The 26,325-nt window shown below is 48.9% G+C and overlaps 1 protein-coding gene across 1 annotated transcript; it reads left to right on the top strand.

Annotated features, from left to right (window-relative positions):
- The first annotated feature begins 13,827 nt into the window (after positions 1-13,827).
- Positions 13,828-18,479, top strand: LOC141736535 (maestro heat-like repeat-containing protein family member 7). Its single transcript, XM_074570831.1, has 11 exons — positions 13,828-13,977; positions 14,842-14,973; positions 15,088-15,267; positions 15,440-15,554; positions 15,770-15,907; positions 16,290-16,466; positions 16,675-16,833; positions 17,180-17,281; positions 17,469-17,571; positions 17,925-17,984; positions 18,283-18,479. The coding sequence occupies exons 3-11, from the start codon at positions 15,089-15,091 to the stop codon at positions 18,468-18,470; spliced, it is 1,221 nt and encodes a 406-aa protein (XP_074426932.1). The 5' UTR covers positions 13,828-13,977; positions 14,842-14,973; position 15,088; the 3' UTR covers positions 18,471-18,479.
- The last annotated feature ends 7,846 nt before the right edge of the window (positions 18,480-26,325 follow it).

Raw genomic sequence — 26,325 nt, 5'->3', positions numbered from 1 at the left:
TCCCAAGGGTCTTTTCCAACCTAAATGATTCTATGAGGCTATGATCTATCAGTAATCTCCTTGTTTCCAGCTCCTCAGGGAACATCCAGTCCTCTGTAGCAGAGAAGTGGGATTATTGTTATTCAGAGTCTCCAAAGGGAGGAAAAAAAGGAATGTTGCAGGTTGTCAGGGCCCAGAGAATAACTCTTTTCTCTCAGGAAAAGAAAGCCCTCTGACACCTGCTGGCTTGGTTTTGCCTCGGGGCGACACAGGGGAATGGATGTTGGCTGGTGCTGTAGCGAGGTGGGTCTATGTGTGCAGTATTAACTCGCGCAGCCAAAATACACCGTGCTGCGAAGGGCTTTAAAGTCTGGGAGTAAGGGAGGCGTACACTGAATCCGTAGCTACAATGCACAAAATTAAAGAATGCCTCATGTCACGACGTAGCCATTAAACAGGGTATGGACGAAGCTCCGTTTAAGGGAGAATTTATTCCATAACTGTCTTTGCCCCGTCTCTGGGGCGCTTGCGAGTGCCTTTGGAGGACACACCACCCACGCGACCCCCTTGGCCCTCCAGAACAGCCCCGCTCTCCCCATGGACTGCGGCTTTCCCTCCCTCCGCCTTCCACACCCAGCTCGATCTCATTAATCCCTCGCAGTATCAAATTGCAGTGCATTTACCATCAGGTGAGCAGCTTTTTAAAAATGTGAGGATTCTTTTAACCTCCTTTATGGGAGTTTGAAAGAGATGGTGAGTATTACATAGATGCATCATGCCAATAAAAAACACAGGTGCCATCAACCTCCTTAACCATAATGATGTGTTCGATTCTGATGGCCCAGAAAAATGAGTAAAAATAAGAAGAAAAAAAAAAAAAACAAACAGAAAAAAATAAAATGGAACATAGACTAAAAAAAGAAAGGAAAAATCTATAGGAAAAATATTGAATGTCATCTTCTCTCTCAAGCTGATTTTTATACCATCTGTAGGCAGCAGGATTCTGGGTGCCATCACAAAACTTCACAAGCAGAGAGAAACACATACCTACATTGAAACGCAGTCATTCAGCATGGTTAAAAGTAACGAGTTCACTTACTCATGGGCGGAATTACTCTAATCACCGCCAAGTTCAGATCACAGGACCAAAAAAGCCAGCGATTTGGCCTCATTCACATTTCACCGAAGTCAAGGGGACTTTTTTAGTGCTGGGCACAGTCTGGCTGCTAAAGCTTGTCAGTGCCCGTGCAGTTTGCTGGAACTTGGCAGAGCAGGGCTGGAGAGGAGCTGTAGGCTGGGCTTACCCACACGGGCATTGCCACTCATGCCGTGCGGCCTCGAAAGCCATTTGCTGGAATTTGAATAGGAGCGTTGCCGTACCTCACTGACTGATAGCATCTGATTTCAAGCACTTTTTCTGTTGCGGTAGTCCAAATAAATGGAACTTTACAGTGATTTTCCCAGTGAGGACCACGATACCATTAAACACTTGCCCCAAATAATTAACAGTCAAAACCGCCCACATTAATACAAGCATTATTTCCAAAAGAAGTGTAATGGACATATTTACCTACAGCTGTACTTGAAGAGGTTTATCATTCATTTTGAACAATTTAATGCACTTATGTCAGCAGAGAAACAGCAAAAATTGTTTCACGTCTGGGCTTCCAGAAATAAAGTTCTTCTCTTTTCCTGGAGATGCTTGAGGGGTTGTGTTATCACATCACCGCTGCCGCAGAGAATTACTTCTAGGAAAGGGGCAAGGGAGTTTTGCTGGAAACTGTATAGACTAAGTTAATTTTACATACCTGCTGGAGCTTATGACCTTTTGGAGAAAAGAGGAGGACCCTGGTTGGCAGGGTTGGCAGACCCTCTGATGACATCAAAAGCATACCTGCAGCTCGCGTAAGCACCAAAATTGGCTTCAAAGTAGCTGATTTGGGCCAGGGATCATCCCCCATGGCTGGGCTGCCCAGGCATTTCCGTACGCCCTGGTGTCCTCCAGCCCGTGGTGAGGGGTGGGCTCAGCAGCTGCTCTCCTCACCCCGTCCAGCTGCGTCACTGGGACTCTGCACTCTTGGCTACCACCAATGCCAATGGTTTTTTTTCCCCAATTTTAATTAGAATTTTTCAACCTTCAGTATTATTGTTTTCAATAACTTTTACTCCAAATCTGCAAAAAATGTTGCCAGAATTGCAAATTGAAAACAAAAATACCAACGATGCCTTTACCGGGTTCATACATGGAAGAGTCTGTGCAAAGCAGCTGATTGCAGAGAAAGGGGTTTTTGAACCCCTCTAGTATTTGTTTATCACTTTTTCAATTACTTCCAGCCTAACATGTGCTCAACAAACTCTTTGGGTGGTTAAATTGCAGAATTAAGTTATGACTACTGAACCTATAAAAACTGAAGCCAGACGTTCATTCATTGGAGAGAGAGCCTAAATATTTCAAACCTGTCAAGTATATTCTTAGGAAAGATCTCTGGTGAATACAAAAAATGTTTTTGCCACAAGCTCAGAGTGACTTCAACTCAGCGACACTTTCCAGAGTGCACTGTTTCATGCAATATTCTCCTCTGAACATGCTTTGCCTGCCACGTGGATGTTCTGGTAGACTTTGGTGCCATTTAGCAGTGACTTCTGAGGAGCCTAAAAGCCATCGAGGTGTCGGTGGTCCTCCAGATAACTGTCAGATGTTTATGAAAGAGGTCAGCTCTCCTGGCTCCCTGCTACTCATACGCAATTTTTCTCCAGGGGTCATTACCACGGTGCATAATGATTAATTCAGCTACAAAAAGGCAAAGCCAGGAGCTGTTGTTTTAAAGAGTGGCTCAAAACCACAGAAAAATATTTGCACCGACCGAAGCAAAGAGGGTGGTATGTGGACACCCAAACCACTGTTAAAAAAAAGTATTACCTTCATGTTACATAAAACAACAGGAATGCAGAGAAAGGCTTCTGAGGAGTATGTGGGTGAAGGTTTGTCCGTGGAATCATGCTTTGGAGGGTGGGCAATGGGTCTGGAGCTTTGCCTGGCCAGGTAAAACCTCTTCTACATCTGCCTGGCTGGGGAAAAGGGGGTTTTGGAGTCTAAGAAGTGAGTTGGTGGTACTTGTCCCCTCTAAACAAAAAGCATATAGACACTTAAGAAGACATGCTGGAACTGGGTGAACTGAAGGCCCCTTTCTGCTCCCTCTCTTCCCACCAGCTGTCCTGTACCCCCAAAGCTGGCATTGGCATATTTCATAGAATCACAGAATGGTTTGGGTTGGAAGGGACCTTAAAGGCCACCCAGTGCCACCCCCTGCCCTGGGCAGGGACACCTCCCACCAGCCCAGGTTGCTCCAAGCCCCGTCCAGCCTGGCCTTGAACCCCTCCAGGGATGGGGCAGCCACAGCTTCTCTGGGCAGCCTGGGCCAGGAGCTCACCACCCTCACAGCAAACAATTTCTTCCTCAGATCTCATCTAAATCTCCCCACTTCCAGTTTGAAGCCATTACCCCTTTTCTTCTCACTCCATGCCCTTGTAAAAACTCCCTCCCCAGCTTTCCTGTAGGCCCCCTTCACATACTGGAAGGGGCTCAAAGGTCTCCCCGGCGCTTGCTCTTCTCCAGGCTGAACAATTTGGCAGAGAAGCTGGCTCATTTCCAGAAAAAAAAGAGATTTTGAAATCCTCTGTGCCCCTCATAAGAACCGCAATAGAAACAGAATAAATAGCAGAGCAATTTGTTTGACAAATACTGACATTATGAAAGAACTGAAGTGAACAATCTGTTTTGAAAGCTGTATGTTGTCAAAACAGGGTATTGGCACAGCAAGTTCCCACTGTGCGCGCACACTTAATAATAACCTAGGCTCTTCTATCACATAGTCATTTCTGCACGACAACAGAATTTTTTCCAGAAAATTTCTGATTTCCAGAAAAAAGCTCTGCATTTACTGTTGTGCAACCACAGTGTTGCAACTGGGAAAGTTCTCTTTAGGAACGTCTAATTTTCAGTCAAGAAAACTATTTACATAATATAAAAAACCACCAAAGCGTATTTTTTTACAATAAAAGATAAAAAATGCAGGTGTTCTATAATGCTACGTATTGCTGTCGTTATTCCTAAGAAAACTATGAGCCCCTTGGTCACATGGATTTACTAGAGCAGTGCGAGATGGTTTTCAGTCCTCATTAAGTGGCTCCAAAGGAAGCCAAGTAGCCACTCTTAGATGATGGGTGATGGATGCAGAGTTAGGGTCTTGCAATTTTGTGTTTTCTTGTTTGTGCTCTCTTCATTTCCTGGCGTGTTCTCACCAGAACGTGGGACTGGATCAGTCTGCTCCAGTTTGGGGACCGCTGAATCTTACACAATGTTAGCATGTAATTTTGCATATTTTAGTTGCTAAATGGCATCTGCTACCTTCATGCTGTTTTCTAACTCACTTTGCCCAGTCAGCTTGTGTCCATCTCTTAGAAATACCCAAAGATTTGTATAAGTTCACAAACAAAAAACTACCTTTCTATAAATTTACGTGATTTATTATTGAAATGTAAATTATCTTACACACATGAGCACATTTTTCGGAGCTCTGTAAAATGTACGTGTGATGGGCATACAGGTGGGCAGACCCGAGTGAGCTCTAATCTTCTTAGCATAGGAAATGGCAGCAATGAAAGCGATGCAGAAATAACTGGCAGACCGTTAATAATGCCCCAGAAAGACATGTTGCTTGTTGCTCCATGTTGATGGCGATGTTCCTCTGTATTTCACCAGGAAAGACAGGATAATGTGCTGCAATTCCATCAGCATTTGCCAGCTTCTGACAGTACCCTAGATAAGGAAGGCTGTTTCCTATGACACTGACCAAAGCACTCCCACTAAAACTTTATAGGAGTCTTGGAAAGCGTTCTGCAGGCCAAGGCTGGACCATCTTTGCACTTGTTGAAGCCTTCTCTGTGCTAGAATTGTAAAACATGTACTTGGTAGACATAAAGACAAAGAGCTGTCTTTCTGCTCAAGAAGAAATGAAAAGCACAACTTTATTTGGCTAAAATATCAGCAGAGGACATACATGGTTATTTTGACCTTGACAAGGTTGATTTAAGTATCTAGCTAAGTGACCTGTAAGAGGTTCCCAGTGACACTGAGATGAAAGTAATTTCTGTCTCACCTTCTTTAATATTTTATATCAACCTGACTAACATACAAACATACTTGTTCCTAATTTCTAATTTAATTTTGAATCCTGCTAAGGCATAAGGAAGACATTATTGCTTGTTCTAACTGGCTTAGTTAACTTTTTAGCCACATCAACTTTTATTATATATTATTATATATTGATATTTATGGTGCTAGTCATTTTAACTTAGTCACTGAATTTTTTCAATTTTTTAATGAATCCAAGCACTTCTGTTTCCGTATATCACAAACATTGTGCTGATATCACAACCATTGGGTCTGTTACTGAATTTTTTTTTTTTGGTGGTCACATCAGGAGATTCTAGACCTCCTCACTCTGTTGCGGGAAGGAGCACATTCAGTTTCCTCACATCACTTCTAAGGAATGGGAATAACTAGGTGACTTCCAAAAAGAGCATCTCCTCTGACAGGGCCACTAAACACGTGGCATCAAGTCAGGCCTCCTCTACATGAAATGCTTGTGTTGGACATCAGTCTTTTCTCTGTTAGCTACACACATTTAATTATACTGAAGGACAGAGATATACCAGAGACTTTTGGGAAGGGGACACTGAGCATGGACTTCTGCTAGCACCAGGGAACAGTGGCTCTCCTGGTGTGTCCATGCTGGGCTGAAAAGATGGGAGCAAGAAGTCATGTCCTTCACAGGCACAGGGACACCAAGATTTGGTTCTCCTCCACCTTTCAAAGAAGAGGAGATTTCACACACAAGGGGAAAGCCCTGAGGCAGCCATGGAGTCCAACACAAGACAATGAGATTGACCACCACAAACAGTGCAGTTCATCAAAGCCCATGCGGACCTTACAGGAGCATTGCTTGTTTTGAACAGAGTAATGTCCCTTCCAAAGCAAATTCACTTCACTGAGACAAGAGGAAGTGTGGGGGCAAAGGACATTTTTATGCCAATGCAAGATGGTTTATGTCCAAAACCTTTAGACAAGGTTGAAAGTATTCTCCTAGGCAGAGTAGGTTTCATGGCTGGTTTAGGAGGAGATTGCTGCATTTACTCATTTGGACCTGCGTTTTATCAAGTCTAAATACACCACAAAGTGGGGCCACAACAAGTCACTGCCCAAAATCCACGTGGAAATTTCCATGTTTCAGTATGACAAACAAGCAGCTGAGCCCTGCTTCAATTTTTTGTTTGTTCTGTTTTTAAGTGGATTTAAAATGGGATGTTGATCGTCAATGTGTGCTGAAGAGAAGACCTCCTACATTTTGCAGCTGAATGAAGAGACAAGTTTCTTGGGGAGTCATGCGACAGGGCCGAGCACTTTCCGTGGCAAACCCTGAAGGCCTGAAGCGCGTCGCTCCACTTTCCTGGCTATGCTGTAGACACGGGTCTGTCCCTGGGCTTGAGAGGAGCCTCTTGCATCAGTACAGATGTCAGTGGGATATATTTGGAAACTCAAAATCTGTGCTGCCGATGGATCGACTTTGGACACAATTGGCTGTGAATTGGGCTTTCCAGGGCCATGAAGGGAGAAGGCAGAGTAATGAGGAAAGTCGGAGAGCAGGCACTTGACTGTTTTATGATGTTCCCTCTCTGCCAGCTGTAAATGTATGAGCGCAAGGCATTTTCTGTTTGCTTTTCTTTTAATTTGAAAGAAGTGCAGAAGAAAGCCAGAGATAAACAGATATAGTAGCATTAGTCATTATGTTTTTTTAAACTTTGAAGTCCTTCAGAAAAGTGCTGTGATTTCACTTCCTCCATTCATTGGTCATACGACTTCATGAAATATTTTTGACAAAAAATTTGCTGTTTCTGGGACACTTGCAAGCTGTTATTTTAAGCATTTTCTGTTTCTTCAGTGTAGGCTATTCAATATACTTTGTTGCTTCTTCTCTGTTCTTTAATAACTGACATAGTTGAAGCAAGAAAATAGCATATTGCTGTTCTCCCATCTGCATCGTAATGACTATTAATTCATACTATATTTAGGCTTTACCCTCTGAGAATTTTACTTTATTTTCTTACAAAAAACTGTGAATTCAGCTAGCGGGGAACTTTCCTTCCTATAAAGAAGTGCAGATTCTTTAAAAAAAAATTGCAGAAATATAAAAACTTCAGCAAGAAGCTTTAGGAGAGGTTACTCAATACAAGCAGAATATCTGGGGAAGACAGGTAGACAGAAAGGGCTCCCTGAAGTTGCCGGTATCTTGTTAGAAGGACACTCGTGTGTGCTGGGGGGGTACCAGGTCTGGGTGGCTGCTGTCCTTCATGAAGAGGAAATTTTCTTTGTGACTCCAGGTAAGACAGAGACACCAAATACTTTACAAGACCTTGTTAAGTGCGTGTTTGCAATCTTCTGGGCACCCAAACTGAGATGTTTCCCAGGCTTTTGTGATATCCTCTGAAGGACAACCTCCAACGACTTAAGCATGAGACCGAAGTCAAGGAGAAAAAACACATGCTAGAAAAACACACAATGAAAGATTTCATCGTAATGCAATGCCTCTTTCTCATCCTCCCGAAAAGACTGAAGATAAGGTTTACCCAATAATACAATAAAAATCAAGGCCCAGCTAGCCCAGAAGAAAAACACGTGCCGGTGGGCGTGATACCATATTGTGGGAAAGCAACGGAAGATCGGCGAGGAGGAGTGTAAACACGGTCAAGTGACTCGCCCCTGGGGTGCTGGGAAACACATGTATCACACTAATTGTTATTCAGTCTCGGGTGCTTGCAAGTAAAACATTTGTGCTTAGATAGCCAGGTCTGAGATAGACGCTGGGTCACCTTATCCAGCCGCTTGAGAATCCTGGCCTGTTGTTGAAGAAGATCAAAGCACTGTGGGAAAATATGCCTGTTTGAATCTTCTAAGTGCCAGCAAGAACAGGAGCCTGTGAGCTCTTGCTTGCAAGGAGCCTCCTAACAAGGATGCCCGCGGTCCCTGCTTGCGTGCCTCTACCCGGGTGTTGCTTCAGAGATTCCCCAATCTGCGAGGTATCGAGATTAAAATTGTTCTTGGCCTTTCATCCATGGTTTTGTGGTTGTTCCTGCGTCCTGCCTGCATCGGCTCACACACATATGAGTTACTAACAGCACTGGAGATATTTCTTTTTGCACAAATGTTTTATGGTATCAATAACTCATTTTCAAACACTGGTGTTTTTAAGCGAATTCTTAAACCCATTTTTATTCAGGTACATATCAGTATATCAAACTAAATACAAAGTCCTATCTGCAAAAGCATCCATCATCTTCTGCTGCTTTTATAAACTCATCAGGAGCATGTGTGACATTGAATGCGTCTTTTATGTGAGCACTGGCTACGTTCAACACATACATTTACCTATGGTCACTGAATTCTCACTACTTACTTAAAAGAAAACTGGGGGTCCTCACAAGGAAAAGTAATTACCACTGGAGTAAAGAACACATCTTTTAGAAACAAGCTCAAAGTCATTCGACGAAAGAATTCCCCCAATATGCAACAATTTCAATAGGAAAAGTGGGAATTTTGTTTCCTGTTACAAACCAAGCAAACCAGAAATTCTATAGATGTGTATATAAAAGTCAGTAGGTTTCCTGATATTTTGGTTCTTTTAGCTGAACACTTTTTTCAGAAACTACAATGTGCAATGCAATACATATTTTATCACAGTGTTCAGGTTGAAAATGTAAAAAAAAAAAAAAAAAAAAGGAAAAAGAAAAAAGAAAACAACACAGAAGGGAGGGGTATTCAGACAGGAGCTACCTTTTAATAACAAAAACCCATCTACATGGTGCACGTGTAGAAGGTTACAAGTCAAGAGACAGGAACTGAAGACCTTTCTTGCACTGAGCCCATTTGTGCTGCATTTCAAGAGCGGTCCTGAGCCCATGGAATCCTCTGAATCCATGGAATGCATTTTGGGTCAAACACATCAAGTTTGCTGGAGGGGAGGTGTGCTGAAAACATGATCATTGCGTTCGTTGCCTGACAGACTTTCATGCCTTCTGCAGGTGACGGAAAACAATTTCATTTCTCCCTCTCCTTGAAGGTGTCTTTATCTTCCTCTAAAGAGCAGGAGATTCTCCTCCAAAGGAGGTGTTGTGATTCTCCCCATTAGCCCATGTCTCGCCAGGCGACCAGGGCTGTTTGGTAGTACGAACCAGGTAGTACGAACCTTCTGAACCAGGCATCTGCTCCTTGGGTGTCAGTGAGAGGGGAGATTGGACTGGCTGATGCGGACTGTCCCTTCTGTCTCTGTCCCTGTCCCAGGCCGGGGACACGGGGGACACAGAAGGCCGTGTTACACCAAAGAACATGGCTTGCGCTCACCAGCTTTACTTCACCAGATGTTTACTGTTGCTTGCTGAAATGCCAAGAAATCTTGTCTAATTTTCCACTGGTCTTAACCTTCTCCTATTGTGAGCACAGTTTGCTGTTCCAGTGCTCGCCAAACAAACCCAGAGCTGTCATAGCAACTGAATCATTTATTTCACTTGACCCAATAAAAATTATCCATTAGTTTTGTTTACATGTACCCTGGCCATCCTGTCAACCTAGTAAAAAATGTCCCACCTTGATGAGCAGAGGTACACCTTTTGATACACATGGAGCAATGGATCCAAGTATCTTGGAGACAGATTAAAGGAAGTAGTAGACAGGGAGTTTGACAAAGACAATTGGGATGATGTTGTGAGGCTGATGAGTGGGCTTTTAACCTCTTTGCATCACCTTTAAAACAGTATGAAAGTGTTAAATGATGGTGCACATATCTCCTGGCTCCCCAGTTGGCCAGCTGAGTTAACAAGAACCTGGAAAATGCATGCTCTGCCTTGTCCTTGTTGTGATAGTGCTTTCTCAGCTGCAGATGCCTTGTTTGCTCCTTAGGCTTCTCTTCTGGATGTTGGCAAGTTGTTAGCTCTGACATTCCAGAAGACAGGTGATAAATAGGAATTGATGTATTAACCAGTTCCTCAAGTGATACAAACTAAGGTATCCTCACTGAAGATTTTACAAGATCTTTCATGTGAAAACCTTCAAGTTCTTTACAAATATGAAATAACACAGTTCTGCTGTATTGAAACTATTTAAAGATTAGCATATTTAGTCACAGATGGATTAATATATCAGGCAAAAAGTGTACTAAGCCATTCAAGGGCAAGGCCAAGACTAACCCCACAGAATCTCCATTTCCATTTCTGTGCTTCAAAACACGGGGATGTTCAGTTTTTCACTGGAGGGTGAAAAAATTCTTATTGTGCTGTTGATTGCTTGGGGCAACCCCTACAATTATGAACTGGTGAAGTGAATATCCCCCTCTCTGTGGGCAGTCAAGGGTTACTGTCAACAGCCATATGTTTTACAATAAAGATGGTAGAAGTTGTTGGATCCTACAGGATACCCTCATTGCTCCCGAGAAATTTAACTATGATGGGTGAGTTACTATGGCCCCATTTAGGCCACAGGTTGTTAATCTTTCCAAGGCTGATAGTAGGGACAACCATCATAACCTTGGATGGAAACCAAGACGTAGTGCATCCTACTGACCAAGAACTGGCATCAAGTACTTGTGTTTCTTGTAATCTTATTTCATGTGGCAATTATTGTCATCCTGTAGAAGTACATGAGGAGTCTTGCATCACTTGTCTCTCCTGGGAGAGTTTATCTCGTGGAACCTTAACTTCCCTGCTTCCAGAAGAGAAGAACTTTTTCTAAAAAAGCTGAATTAGTAAAACTGCACCTTGGGTTGGACAGGTAGTGCTCACAGCAAGACAACATATTGCAGAACCCAGGTGCTTGTGCTTTTGGGTAACATCACGCCATTTGCAAGAAGGGTTGGTTAGAAACACTTGCCAAGTCTCTGTAACCCCATGTCTGTGTGTCCACGACTTGCTATGAAAAGGAGATGAGAGTTGCCTGCTCCCAAATTGAGATCTGTTGTTCAGCCCTCTGAGAAAACAATAACATACCTCCTTACAGAAGCCCAGTGAGGTGAATGGGGATGTTGGCAGCATCCAGCTAAGCACTGAAGCTCCCAGTCTAGTCCAAGGAACCGGTGTGTGGCCCTGCATGTCCTTCACAAGGCCACTGAGTCCATGATGTGTGAATTTCGATGTGCTGGCTCAACTATTCTCAACTGTCTACTTGATTTTACTTTTTCTGAGCCAGTGCAGAAATCCTGTAGAGAAGGGATAGGGAAACTGCTTTGAGTATCTCCTGCTACAAGGTACCCCTCACTAAAGAGACCCCAAAACACAGGTACTATAAAAATATGTGGAGATTGGACAATGAACAGAGATGCGTGACCTCAGCCATCTACAGGAGGTACCTGAATTTGGAGGCGAGACTCCTGTAGACCATCAACTCTATGTAAAGGGATCCAAAGCAGTTCAGTTGGAAGGCTGCCTTTCCCCACTCACCAGCTGCAGAGTAGATGTCTCAAAGTGCAGCTAAGTGTCTAAAGTTACAACATGTAGATGTCAAACTTCTCACAGTGTTCACATCGCTCCTATCTATACCGAGCACGAGTTACGTTTGACATAGCATTAGTCCATGTGGCTCCTTCCGACCTTGTTCAGATGTTGCCCAATTTCTGAAGAAGATGGGTGCAAAGGGGTTTGGACAAGGTGAAGGACCTTGAGCTGCCCAAGACTGACTTCCATATGCCATGCTCATACAGAACTTGCAGAAGTGCAGGTGGAAGATGCTGGAAGGCAGGAAGGGATTTCTGTCCTTGTCCTTCCTTGCTCTCCTCTCCCAGCCTGAGCTGTGAGTCAGACACTGAGATCAGAAGCTCGGCTGTTCCAGCCAGCCAAGTGTTGATTTCCTTCGTTGCCCACCCAGCACGTCCATTGGGCTCATTCCTGTAGGAGTTGCCCTGACTCGCAGCCCAGGTGACTATGCGTTGACTCATCTGCTCCCGCGTCTGGCCAGTGAATCAGACAGCCATTCCCTTCACCTGCGTTTGTGTGTCAGTTACATCACTTGAAAAACAAAGAAGGAATCTTGGCTTGTGTTTATATGAATGACACAGAATAAAGAAAATTCCTCTTCTCGCTCACATACCCAAATGTTATTCTTTAGACACATTTCAAAGTGCCTGAGATTTGATTACATCATGGTTAAGGAAGGCATTTCTATAGGACGTATAATTTTGCTTGTGTATAGGTATATGCACACAGGAAAATAGGAGGGGCACTAATTCATAAAGTTAATCTGTCAAGAAGCGGTCTGGTTTTAACTGGTCTTTTTTTTACATGATTTTCTGCCTGGGGGCCAGAAAGTACCTCCCTGCTGTGATAAAGATATTCTTGTCTCCAAGGGAGTCTTCTGACTGAAGTATGCCCCACCAACTGCGTACCATGTTTAAGTGAAATATTTTACATTGCTTGCATGTCGTATAAAATATTGGCCAGTGAGTAATGGGAAACTGCATGTGCAGCAAGATACCTGTGTGATGCGCTGTATTTTAAAGACAGCTTTTGAATATTCCTTTGGGGGATGATGGAGTGTGCACGACACTACTGCATGTATGTTATACAAATCTGAGATAAGTCATAACTGATAAGGTGAAATAATTCTACTGAAGCTACAGTTGAAGTAGACTGCCGATACCTTCATCTATCTAGAGGATCTTCTCAACCTTAGTTCATTATGAAATTGCTTTGTCTTCCTAAACCCAAGATCTTCTGTAACGTCCATTGGAAATTCATTCATTCTCTGCAACACTGTGTAAGAATGGAGAGAAAATAAATCGCAGTTTGGCTCCATGTCAGGGTTTCCCAGGGTTGCCTGTCTTCTCTGGGTTGCTTTTTGCTCCAGGAGAGCACACAGCTAAAAAAACTAATGAATCTGAGTTATCAGGCAAGCCATTGCCATTCCTCAAACGCTCACTCCCCATTCTGAGCCTGTTTTCGTATTCTCTTTTTTGCATTGTCTGAATTAATTTAAAAGGCTGTAATTAGCCTTACTACTAAGTATCTTTTTATAAGTAGGAGGAATTATTGGTTACTTACAGAATATTCACAAAGTCTGAAGTTATGCATGAAAACACGACGTTGCAATGTTTCCAGGTGCAAGGTCAGTCTTTTGAGGCTTAGGCATTGCAGTCTAATTAAATAATGGCACCTCAGGGTACTAAATTAAAAAAAACAACAGCACAGCATCAGAAGTAGGCATGGAGCAGAGGTTAGGATCTTGGTGGTCTGCCATCACTGAAGGACGAAGGCTACGGCAATGATGTTACGACCATAAAAGACATTAGTGGATCCTTGCCCTCTGTGGAATAATTACTAAATTGGCCAAGAATACAAAAATACAGCATTGTTCACACATTAAGGAAAGTCATAAAATCAAGAGGCTTCTGAGGTAGAACACAGCCGCAGCTAGCACACGACGAATGCCACATCTGTGATTCCCTGTACAAGGTTGTTTGCGAAACTACACGAGGGATGGAACGGAACACGCTTGTTCCGTGGCCTTCCCTTGTGACAAATAGCAGATATGGGGACGAGACGGTACTACGGAACTGATAAGCGGCCTACACGCTACCCGAGCCAACATTTCATCAAATGTTGATGAAATGCTGTCCTTTTGTGCGAACTTTGCTCACCACAATGTACCAAAACACACCTCCATCCCGGAGGCTATCCGCCCCCGAGGTGTGAACACTCCTCCTTGAATACATTAATCATAATAAAAGTACGTATGACTAAAGTCACTCAAACTCCACTTTGAAGATAAAAAAATAGTATAAAAATAGCCCAAGAGAGAGGGGATGTCAGGGAAGACACCATCGCGAAGAATTCCACCGCTGATTTCCAGGATCAGTCGACGGGCTGAGCCTTTCTTCCCTCCCATAGGGACGCCTTTGGGTAAGACTTCGATTACACTGAGCGCTTTCTCGGGGACTTAGAAATTTCTCTAGAGAATCTCTACCCTACATTTATAGCCAGGCTGTATCATTTATAATTTTGTCGCGCGTCTGTATACTTAGCAATATCTTTATTTGCACGTGCTTTGCAGACAGTGTATTTATCACCGGCAATCCTAAAGAACCTGTATATCTGTTCTTTAAATAAACTGCACTGTTTCAGTAGCTGGTCGTTTCGCTTTCTCACTGAACGTGACCAAAACTACAGAGAGGCCGTGCTAGTTCAGGAGCACGACTAGACTGAAGGTGCAGTCCACTATTAGTGTATCCAAATCGTAGTAGTTTAATACATATTAAACGCGATTGGACTGATAGTGCTGAATTGGGCATCACTCAGAATTTAAACCCAGCCGCACCTGGCCTCCCACCTCGGTGAGGAGTGTTAGAACGCAAGGGGGTTTATCTTCTGCCAAAACCGCTTGGTCCCGTTTCACGCAACACCCTCCCATCAAGAACATGACATTATTTCACAATGGTATAGGGTGTTCCGGCACATCTAGTTCCATGCTATTGCTAAAAATTATTTTACAATGAACTCTTCACTGAGAGTCCCCTAAAAGACAGAGAAAGTGGAAGAAAAGAAAGACCCTTGATCAAGGGAGGAAGTTAAAAATATTTACAATAAAATGTCTTGGAAGTGCCAAAAGCACTTGATTTGATTATTTTTTTTTTGTGGTTTGCATTTAAGTGGGAGATTACCAAAGGGCTTGCTGGGAAGTACAATGCAAAGAGGACTCTCACATCCTGATAAATCCACTGCAAGCCTGTGATAATCACTAACAGTTCCATCTCCCGTGCACTGCAGAACCCCCGCAACCGCCAGCACACAGACTCCTCTCCGTTTGGGTGCCCCGGTGCTCCTTCTCGCAGGCACAGAACCTCCGCACCACGCTACCAGCAACACGCACCTGGGGAATGGCAGCTGTACATTTGGCAGGTTCCTATGTATCCACAGACAAAACCAGTGCTATGCTTAAATTAAGAAGGTAATACCCATATACGTAGATGTTTATATGAATACATACCTTGCCTATATATTCTATTATTACAGAATGCCAGGCTGGCCGGGGTTGGCAGGGGCCTCTGCCAGCAGGAGCGCAGTGAGTGCCATGCAAGCACTCTTCCAGTGCCTGGGCGGTGCCTCCCTGGTTGAAGTCATCGGGAGTCAGGGGGCCTGGGACATGCTCGAGAGTGCTGAGACCTACCACAGCGGCGTCGCCATGCTGACGAGGTGAGAGCCTGCTCAGCCGCCCTTGCCTGCCCGGGCGTTTCTCCCCTGGCGGGGAAGGGCCGCCTGCACGATCCCCGTCCTCATGGGCAGTGGGACGCCCACCTCTCAGCGCAGTCCCAGAGAGGTTGGCCTGCCCAGCTCGGTGCCACCAATGCCTTCTTCCCCGGGCCAGGGTGCTGCGGCAGCAAGTACCGGACTGCTGCGCCACCTTGTCTGAGCAGGCGGTCAAAGGCCTCCTCCAGAGACGGGCCGGGCAGGACGTCGGCGCCATGGTGGTCTTTCTGGAGGTGGGCCTGCTGGCACGCGCTGCCTCTCTGAGGGCAGGCGGGGGGAAGGCAGGCTGCCTGCGTGCGGCAGAGGGCAGAGGGGAGGCGGCCAGGGCCCTCTGCGGACCCTGCTGCCTCCCGCCTGGGCTGTGTCCGGCCCTGGCGCCTTGCCCCGAGCCGTCCGGGAGCTCTGCTGGCTGTGCCGGGCTCTCACTCTGCTGCCGATTGCCTTTCAGCTCCTGGAGTACACCGACTTTGAGCACGTCGATGACCAGGTCCTGTCCCTCCTCCAGGCCCACCTGAGCAGCGAGGAGGTGCTGCTGCGCAGGCTGGCAGTCAGCAGCCTCGTCACGCTGTCCGGGAGACCCGAGAAGGTGGGCAGGGGCCGCCGGGCACAGTGCGGGTGTCCGCCTGGGGCTGGGCTGCAGGCGCGGTGCGCGCAGCGGCTTGCTCGGGCTTTGCCAGGAATCGGGAGCGGCGGGAGCGCTGCCCGCTGTCCCTGCTGCCCCGTTCAGCGGCCCGTGAGCGCTTCAGGCCAGGCCCTGGGCTGCTCCGCACGCGCAGAGACCTCTGCCCGACTGGCCCCGCACCCTCCACACGCAGCGTGGGTCGGCCGGTGCGGTGCTCGATTGCGTCACACAACACAACCACAGAATCACCGAATGATAGGGGTTGGAAGGGACCTCTGGAGATCACGTAGGCCAACCCCCCTGCCAGAGCAGGTTCACCTAGAGTGAAACGGTGTGTTTCTCGTAGGCAGCGACACTGCAAGGCCTGCTGCCAGAGGTCACACAGCGACTGCAGGACGGTGACAGCGACGTCACGACAGGGGCCCTGACTGTCCTCGGCAACATGCTCCGCGTGCTGGACAGGCAGACGGCTGGCCCCATCGCTCTGCAGCTGCTCAGGACGCTCCCGCCCCTCTTTGAAAACGTAAGGCGGCGGGAGAGCGGAGGCTTGGATAGCATGCCCGGGGGCACACGTGTGCCTGGCCCGGGGTGGCGCGTCCCTCTGCGCGCGTGCCCACTGGCCCGAGAGTTCTTCTCCTCACTGCAGAGGGAGAGCCACAAGCATTCGTCTCCTCACCGTGGGCTTGGAGGAGCGGGACTGAGGTCCTCCCCTCTTCCTTCTCTCCTCCTAGGAGTCCAGCGACGTGCGAGAGCACTCCATCCTCCTCTGCAGAGATGCGATGGGGGTGGCAGTCAGCAGCCACAAAAAGCAGACGAGGAAGGACGTGGGGAGGAGCCTGATGATGCCCCTGTTCTTCCACCTGCACGACAGGGACCAGAGCGTGGCTCAGGTGGGGATTTCTAAGCCCTTGGCATGTGCCGCAGCTGGGCACGTGCCCCCTGAGGAGGGCTCCGAGCCCCCCGCTGCCTGCAGCCGCAGAGCTGGCAGCAGCTGAGGAGGTGGGCAGGGACGTGTCCTACCCCTGCCCTGCTCGGTCCAGCGGAGCAGAGCAGCAGTGCGTGGCCACGAAGACCGAAGCACTGGAGCCCCCCTGGGCTTCCCAGGGGCGCCTGCAGGTGTCTGAGGCCAGGCCTTGGACCCCCAACCCTTGCCACCCCCCTGCCCTGCCCAGGGACCCCCTGGCAGTCCTGTCCCCTGGGCGGCAGGGCCATCTCCCACTCTCTGCTGCTCTGCAGGCCTCTCGGGAAGCCCTGCTCGGAGCGGCCAAGCTCCTGAAGCGCAGGCAGCTCAGGAAGCTGCTGGAGACGGAGCAGCCATGGAGGCTCGGCGAGTGCCTGGTAAGGGCGGCCTCGAAGCCCCACAGCCAGACTGGAGAAGCCCCTCTCCCCCCACGCGTTGGAGCTCCCAGCTGGGCCCCTGCCCGCTGCGGCGTCCTGGGCGCGCGAGCAGGGGAAGGCAGGGAAGGCCAGCCCTGGGCACAGGGGGAGGCTCTGGGCCCACCCTGTCCCCTCCTGCTCTCTCCAGCTGGCGGAAAGCAGCCGCGGCGCGGGGGATTACCTGCGGCAGAGCCTGCCGTACCTGCGGAGCCCACAGGAGCCCTTGCGCGAGGCGGCCGTCAGATTCATCGGTGAGCCACAACCCCGCCGCGGGTCCCTCCCGGCCCCGTGGCAGCTGAGCCCCAGCCGCGGCTGCTGACGAATGCACCGGGCGCCTGCAGAGCCCCGACTGCCCCACGCGGGGCCGGGCGCCCACGGGGCTCCCTGCCGCCCTCTCCCACCCCTGCCCACGCAGGGGCAGCTGCTGGCAGCCTTGCGGGGTCCCTGGCCGCCGCCTTGGGCTTCACCCTCAGGGCACCGGCCTGGGCTCAGCCGGGCCCGAGGGCAGGCGGGCGCGTGGCCAGGCCCGTGGGGTCGGTGGGGGGCAGTTGGGCTGCTGGGGCGGGCAGGCCAGCGGGGTCTGTGACGGGCTGTGTGTGCCTAGGGCTCGCCGGGCGGCAGCTGAGGGATGGGCGCCAAGAGGAGCTCCAGGTCATCTGCGACGGTGAGCGAGGGCAGTGGGGTGTCTGCCGGGGCTGGCGGGGAGCAGGAGAGCCCCTGGTAGGGAGCTCCGGTCCCTGCCCCGGCCGGGGAGGGCTCTGCTCCCTGTGCGGGCAGAGCACAGAGACATTGCGGGGGCACGTGGGGCGCTGGTGGCCAGCACCTTCTGGCTGATGCCAACGCCTCTGGCTCCCTCCTGGCCGTGGGAAGAGCCGGGGGGCCAAGGGGGACCCTGGCCGGAGGGGTCCAGAGGTCTCTGTGCACCTGGGCTCTGACCTCGGCTCTCTTCCTTTCCACCCCAGCCCTTGAAGGCGCGGTGAACGATGGCAGCATTTTCATGTCTTCCCTGGCGGCTCAAACCCTGATGATTATGGAGGCAGTCGTGAGAGAGCCTCCCTCCAGGTTCTGCCTGCAAGCGCCGTGCTCCTGGCTCCGGAGGGCATGGAGGAGGAGGAGCACAGCCGGCATGCCTGCATCTCCCAGCCGTTAATAAAAAGATTGTGGAATTTCATGTGGTGTTTGGGCTCTTCTTCCCCATCCCGCACTGCCCTGCTGCGCCCCAGGCACCCACGGGGACCTACTCTGCCGGGCCACCCCTGCACCGTGTGGAGCCCCAGCCCCCCCGAGAGCTGGAGGGGCCACATCAGGGATGTCCAGGTATGGAATCAGCCATGCCGGAGCCCGTTGCTTCTCCACCACGTGCTGAGCAGAGCGGCAGTTCCTGGCCCAGGCACGCTCGGGGCGCCGGCAGGGGTGGAGAGTGGCCCCACCAGTGGTGGCAGCCCCACAGGAAGGCCAGAGGTGCTGGACGTGGCGACATCCACGTGTATGTGGGCTCGCGGGTCATGTCTCTATGGATTGGCCAAGCCTGAGATAGGAGGGTGTTAATGAAAGCTTCCGCGCTGCAGTGGAATTGCTTTCTCTGAATAGAGGAATGAAAGACAAGTAAGCCCTTGACGCGTTTTAGGTCTCCATGTTCTTGTCAAGGCTAGAGCAGCATGTCGTGGTTTCACCCCGGCCAGCGACCAGGACCACGCAGCCGCTCACTCACTCCCCCCTGCTGGGGTGGGGCCCAGAATCCCAGAATCCCAGACTGGCCGGGGTCGGCAGGGGCCTCTGGAGATCACCCAGTCCAACCCCTGCCAGAGCAGGGTCACCCAGAGCAGGTGGCACAGGATGGCGTCTCCAGGAGGGTTTGGAGTATCTCCAGAGCAGAGACTCCACACCTCTCTGGGCAGCCTGTGCCAGGGCTCTGCCACCCTCACAGGAAAGGAGTTTTCCCTCACGTCGAGATGGGATTTCCCGTGTTCCAGTTTGTGCCTGTTGCCCCTTGTCCTGTCCCCAGGCACCACTGAGAAGAGCCTGGCCCCATCCTCTTGCCACCCGCCCTTTAGCTCTTGCTGAGCATTGATGAGACCCCCTCTCAGTCTTCTCCAGGCTAAACAGCCCCAGGGCTCTCAGCCTTTCCTCATCAGAGAGGTGTTCCAGTCCCCTGACGATCCTCGTAGCCTCCGCTGGACCCTCTCCAGCAGTTCCCCGTCCTTCTTGAACTGGGGAGCCCAGAACTGGACACAGCACTACTTATTATTTGCCACAAATGTATCATTACAATGAATCAATACTGTGTTAATGATATTAATTTGTTCCTATTCAGATGATGCTATGCTTTCTTCAGCGACCGCTGCTGTAGATTTTGTCATGACAAAGATCCACAAAGGTTCTCAGTCACTGCTGCTGGCAAACGCTGGCCACCGGCCACCAGCAGACGTCATGCATGCTGCAGGTGGGCTGGCAAGTTTCACAGCAAGCCCCTGCTGGGTCTGGCCACTACTAAAAGTTTTCAGCCCTTTCCAGTCTGAAGACTCCTAAAAATCTTCTGCTGGTGCTATGGATCCTTGCACAGCAAGTTAAGCCTGCTGACAACAGCCTTTCTTACTTAGGCATGTCTCACAAATCCATTAAAAGTACTCCAGTGGTTCCAGAAGTCTGCAGACCAGGCACTGAACAGTCCTGCTTTAGAAAAAAAAAATTAAAGTTTGCAAATTCTCTGTTTTATTACACTTGTTGAATGGTATTTGGTACATGGTCACTGGCTCAGAAAGTACTGGATGACTTTTCTTGTGTCCTTCTTCCTGATTCCCAGAGATGCGGGTGGTCCAGGTCTGTATCTGAGATGGGACATCCAAGCACCATCTTATTCATCACTTCTTCCCAAATCACACATTGGTCCTTCAGGTGACACACGGCCTTCCTGGAGGCCACCTGCAGAGCAGGACAGAGGCAAGAGGAGACTCAGATTTATTTGCCGAGGCGTAGGAGCCAACACAGATGGGAGACAGGAGCATCTTGTTGCTTTTCCTTTTCCTGTGCTTGGGTCCTAGGACGCTACTGAAGGCAGCTGCCCCACTGTGAGGCCACCCTCAGTCCTCCTGGTCATGTTTGGTGTCTTCTTGATCTTATGTTATTTCTCACGACCCATAAGCATGGACCGAGCTCTGAAGTTCGTTTTCCCCAGGAAATTCCATTGGTTCACACCTGCCCTGGGATGCCACCGCCATGCCATGGAGGTGAAGCACAGATGTTTTGAGCAAGCTCTCTGCTGCCAGAGGAGATATGTGATTCCCTGCACTGCTGGCTGGGAAAAGTGGATGCACCCAAAGGCCAATCCAGGCAATGCAGCATTTCCTGGGAAGGAGCCCACTCCCGCCCGCTCTGGAGGGAAGCCTTCAGTGTCCTGCTGGGCAGCTCCAACATGAAATAACCCCATCAGCAGCTCCAGCAGCCTCCTGTAGCACTGATGTAGGCAACAGGAAGCATCAGCAAATGCTTTCCCATCTCTAAGGTGTAATCTGTGTCTCCTGTTTGAAAAAACTCTGACCCCTCTCTTTTACTCGCCCCAAGTGTAAGGAGAAGCGTCTCGTGGGAGTTCAGCTCCGAGGTGAGAAGCACTCTGCTCCCCACTGCCAGCAAGGGAGGGGTGGCTTGTGCCCTCCTTCTTCCTAAAACAATGTTTTGCCCCAGTTTAGTCTGGTCACCCAAGCTGTAACCCTTGTCTGCCTTGATGAGAACCTCTGGACGCTTCACCCCCCTCTCGCCCCTGCAGCGCTGGCTGCATCGGAGAGCAGAGTTAATTCAGCTTCTCCTGCCTCCTGTCTCCTCTGCGTGCAGACTCACAGACCTCCACAGGCAGCACAGACTGCTCATTCCCGATGGTTATAAACTGTGGATCTGGAATATAATGCGGTGCTGATGCAGAGAGAGAGCAAGGAGCTATTTTCCAAGCATGATGTGTCTTACATCAGGCAGTCAAGTGATTCATTAAGAATTGCCTTCATTTTTCAGTTTTAGAGTAGGGTGGGTATGCATTGTACTGGAACTGTTTCAGTTCCAAATGTGTATACTTAATCCCATTCGTCTCCTTGCAGCTCTCCATATCATAAATTTAAGAGACAGACTTCATTTCAAGTTTGTGAGAATGATCCTGAGATCTTAAAATTAGAAACAGCACAGACAATAAAAGGCAAGTCAACAACAGCCCCCAAAGAGCCCCCAAAACAAAATAGTGGAGCAGTTTGTGTTTCATGCATTCTTTAATTATCAAAATCAGCCTACAAGAAAGAAATCTGTCCTTTTAGAAGAATTTTAGTGTCCTTTCCCAAAGAGCTTCAAATTCTGGTGTGGTGCTCATGGAGTTTATTTTAGGCAGGTTGAAGAGAGCTTTCATATTTCAGAAATGATGCAAAAAACTAATTAAGTTACTTTTTTGAACGTGGGCTTGCTCAAGTCTTACAGTTTAACTTTAGATCCTTATTAAAACTGAGCAACAAAGCTTTGTAGTTTCTCTGATCCCTCTCTCCCTGCACTCCTGTGCTAAAAGCGGAATGAGTTTATCCACAGGAGTGACAGGAGAGCAGGGGTTGGTCCTACAACTGGACCTTCTCTCCAGCTCCTTAAGCACATCACATTCCGATTGCAGTTAGAGGACTTCAGATTCCACCTACAATAACTGGGAGGACGATGGGAGGGCAATTCCCAGTACCTGAGTTAGGTTCAAGGCAGATTTAATTAATATTCCTTTTAATGTCTGTGTCAGGCAGCAAAATTATCTTTTCTTCTTATGAAAAGCCTTTGCTGCCTTCAGAAGAGGACGTTATTGCAATGCCAGGTCTCTGCAGACAGGATGGCACAAGGATCACGTAAAAATGAAAGACTGCCAGCATCAAATTTTCTGAAAGCGATCAGATGTGGCACTTCAGGGCAGGCTCTAGTGGCAGAGATTGTAGGGGTTTTGTGTGTGTGTGGTTGGACTCGATGATCTCAAAGGTCCTTTCCAACCGTGAAGATTCTGTGATCCTATGATTGTAAGATGCAAAACTTCAGGGGACTGAAATGATTTCCGAGACTCTTACATCTATCCCAGGCCAGGGATGGGGTGAAACAAGCAAATTTCATCACTGCAGTGTGACAAATGTTTTTGTCTAAGGGTCTTTTCTTCCCACCATCATACTCGCTACTCGAGCACATGCAGATGGTTTTCTTGGAGGCAGAAGACAGACTGCTGTGAACAGAAAGCCGGTCCCTGCTGTAACATACCCTTGCAAGTATTTTCACTGAAATAGTCAAAAGGAAAGCCATGGTTATTTAAAACATAATTTAGTATCAAAAGGAGGCACATGGATGTTAACGTACCACAGATTAAAGGAGTTTCTTCTTTGCTTAACTGCTTTTGTGCTTGCTTACAGTGGTGAAAAACCAGTACACCCAGATTTAATGATGAGGAAGGATGAACATTAGTGGCAGGTCAGAGGGAAGTCATCCAGGACATTTGCAGGAGAAGCCAGAGCATGCAGCGTGTCCCTTTGCCCTCCAGCCCCGCAGGGACCAGCCTCCGCTGTGCCGTGGCCACGAGGTGGGAGCAACACAGAGCATCACGCAGGTGCTAAAAGTATTGAAGATGAGGATGTGCAGAGCGTATTCTGGGTGAGGAGTCTGTAGCGTATCTGAGAAACAACCTGGAGAACAGCAAAAAAAAGAAAATAATGGATACGAAGTACTATTTGTGAGTTGATGTTATCTCTCTTTGAACACTGGGTGGATAATCACGTTTATCAGCCCTCAAAGACTCCCACATCCACATTAGCACAATTACCCGGACAGGGAACAGATGCAATACAGCATGACCAGCTCCACACCACAGAGCCTTTACGGCGCTCGAAAAAGTCACCTTAGCCTGGTAGTTAAGTTCTTCCACTTTTTCCTCACTGCGTGTTGTGAAAAATGGATGTCCTTATATCTGCATCCCCGTCAAAAAAATCTCCCACAGCCTAAATAACTTGTCTGCTCTTGTGGAGAGGTCTGCTGCGGAGCAGGGGCACGGGTCACCCTGCGCGCAACCTCCAGCACCATCCTTCCTCTCTTGCTTTTAATGGAAATTGTCAAGCGAATGCTTACAAACCACACACAGCGCGTGGGGAAAGTGATGTAGCACAAGGTCCACAGAGAAAGAGCACAGATTTACATTGTCTGCTGACTGGTGCTGGCCAGCTGTCCTAAAAATGTTAACTTTCAGCCAAACTGTAGCATAATTTCACAAGGGGCAGACAAAACAAGCCCTTCATCTTGATCGCGACCTGCCTGGCTGAACCATCAGCCCCAGCTTCTGCAAAACTGATCTGCAACTGGCAGCTCCAAATTTAAGCAGAAACCCAGGGATGCTGAACCGCAGGGGTTCTGAGCATTGGAGCAGTGTCGGCTGGAGCTGCAGATGCCCCTGACACGGGCTCTGTGACTTGTCCGCCTGCGAGGTGCCCACGTCTGCAGGGCTGGGAAGGATCCTCTGCGGAAACTTCCAGCTCACGTAGGAAAGCACAAATCCAGGCTGGGTGGAGAATGGATTGAGAGCAGCCCTGAGGAGAAGGACTTGGGGGTGTTGGTGGGTGAGAAGCTCAACACGCCCCGGCAACGCACGCTGGCAGCCCAGAAAGCCCCCGCAGCCTGGGCTGCATCCCCAGCAGCGTGGGCAGGGGGGTGAGGGGGGGATTCTGCCCCTCTGCTCCGCTCTGTGAGACCCCCCTGCAGCGCTGCCTCCAGCGCTGGGGCACCAACAGCAGAAGGACACGGAGCTGTTGGAGCGGGGCCAGAGGAGGCCCCAGAGATGCTGGGAGGGCTGGAGCCCCTCTGCTGGGAGGACAGGCTGAGAGAGCTGGGGGGGTTCAGCCTGGAGAAGAGAAGGCTCCGGGGAGACCTTCCAGCCCCTTCCAGTCCCTAAAGGGGCTCCAGGAAAGCTGGGGAGGGACTCTGGAGCAGGGAGGGGAGCCATGGGACGAGGGGGAACAGTTTCAAACTGGAAGAGGGGAGATTTAGGTGAGATCTGAGGAAGAAATCCTTTGCTGTGAGGGTGGTGAGCCCCTGGCCCAGGGTGCCCAGAGAAGCTGTGGCTGCCCCATCCCTGGAGGGGTTCAAGGCCAGGTTGGACGGGGCTTGGAGCAACCTGGGCTGGTGGGAGGTGTCCCTGCCCAGGGCAGGGGGTGGCACTAGATGGAACCTTAAAGGTCCCCTCCAACTCTAATCATTCCACGATTCTATGAAAGGGGTTTGGGAGAGGTGACAATGGCATTTCTTTAATCCCTCCACTCCCTGGGCAGAGGTTCCTCCACCTCAGCTGGTGGCCTGCGTGCTGCCCCATGACTTGTCCTTCTGACTGCGGATACCCTGCACCGCCGGGGGGTGCTGGGGGGGCAGAGACACAGCCATGCTCCAAATACACTGTATGAATCCCCCCGCAGGCTGCTCAGATTTTGAATGGTGAATAACATGACTTGGTTCCTTCGTAGTCTTAAAAACATTGTTTTATGAATGAGAATTAAAATTAGATGCTTTGATATTTCTTCTGAATGATGAGACACTTTTTTTTCCTTTTTTTTTTCATTAATCCTGCCTTTAGTTGTTTATTTTGTGGGTTGAGTGAGTCAGGCAGCTCTGGGCAGTGTCCGTGTTTGCAGGTACTGGAGGTAACTTTCATGTCAGGCAGCTACACTTCCAACCTTTTTCTTTTTTCCCACCTCAAACGAAGTGCTGAGGAGGTGCAAAATCAAGTATTAGCTGCACCATTTACTCTGAGATCAGCTCAACACATTAAAGAATATGAACTTGTACACATTTCTGCCTGAGAGGGAAGAAATATCAAATAATTGAGAAGCCCTGCCTACATTCCATTTGAACTGGCTACCAAGGTGCGCACTGCTCTGGTGTAAGATTTGTTCCATTAATTTCCTGGTGAAACCCGGAGGCAGCTTTACCTGTCCGCATCTCACAGCTCTTTGACCAGGCTCCCACCGATCTCCACCTGCAGCAGTGATAAAGAGGAGGGAACGTCCCCGAATGTTTCACCGTGGACGGCAGAAGGTTGTTGCCTCCCCTGCAGACACCACCCCGGACCATCCACATCCATGAACCCCCTGGGTCCTCTCCGAGGCCATTTCGCAGCATCCCGGCTGTGAAAGCAGTTCCTGCCACCACCATCTCCACAAGTCCCGCCAGCTCACTCAGGTCTTCTGCCCTCCTGGCGTGGAGCTCTGTGTATTTACAGAAAGCAAAGCACAGGTCCTCCCTGCCTTTTCCCAGGCTAAACATCTAAACTCTCCTGTTCTCTCCTCCTGTTCAGGTGTCCTGGTCAACTACATAATAAAAATGCCATTAATTTCCATTAAAATAGAATCATAGAATCATAGAATTGTTGAGGTTGGAAGGGACCTTTAAGATCATCGAGTCCAACCTTTAGCCTACCCTGACAAGAGCCACTTCTAAACCATGTCCCTCAGTGCCCCATCTACCCTTTTTTTAAACACCTCCAGGGATGGTGAATCCACCACCTCCCTGGGCAGCCTATTCCAATGTTTAATAACCCTTTCAGTGAAAAAATGTCTCCTAATATCTAATCTAAACCTCCCCTGACATAACTTGAACCCGTTTCCCCTCGTCCTATCACTTGTCACCAGGGAGAAGAGGTCAGCCCCCATACATACAATGTTCATAGCACCAATTGTGAGAACTCATGGGAAAAAAACCCCATAGTACATAAAAATGACATAACAGGGTTATGGGAAAAGGATGGAATGATGTCTCCTCACTGTTTCATTCTGAAGCGAACAGCAAAAACGTTCTCTGGAGAGTGGCGGTGACACAATGCCCTGTCTCTTTTTACGGCTGGAAATCTGCTGATCTTTCCCACTTTTACAATGAAAACTCAGCAGAGGTGCCACCCACTCAGCAGGTTCAGAGGTCCGGATCAGACAAATCCACCAACCCAGATGTTTATCAATAACATGTCCAAATTTAGCAACACC

Source organism: Larus michahellis, chromosome Z, assembly GCF_964199755.1.
Source record: "Larus michahellis chromosome Z, bLarMic1.1, whole genome shotgun sequence".
Taxonomy (NCBI): Eukaryota; Metazoa; Chordata; class Aves; order Charadriiformes; family Laridae; genus Larus; species Larus michahellis.
This window is presented reverse-complemented; position numbering and strand designations above follow the sequence as displayed.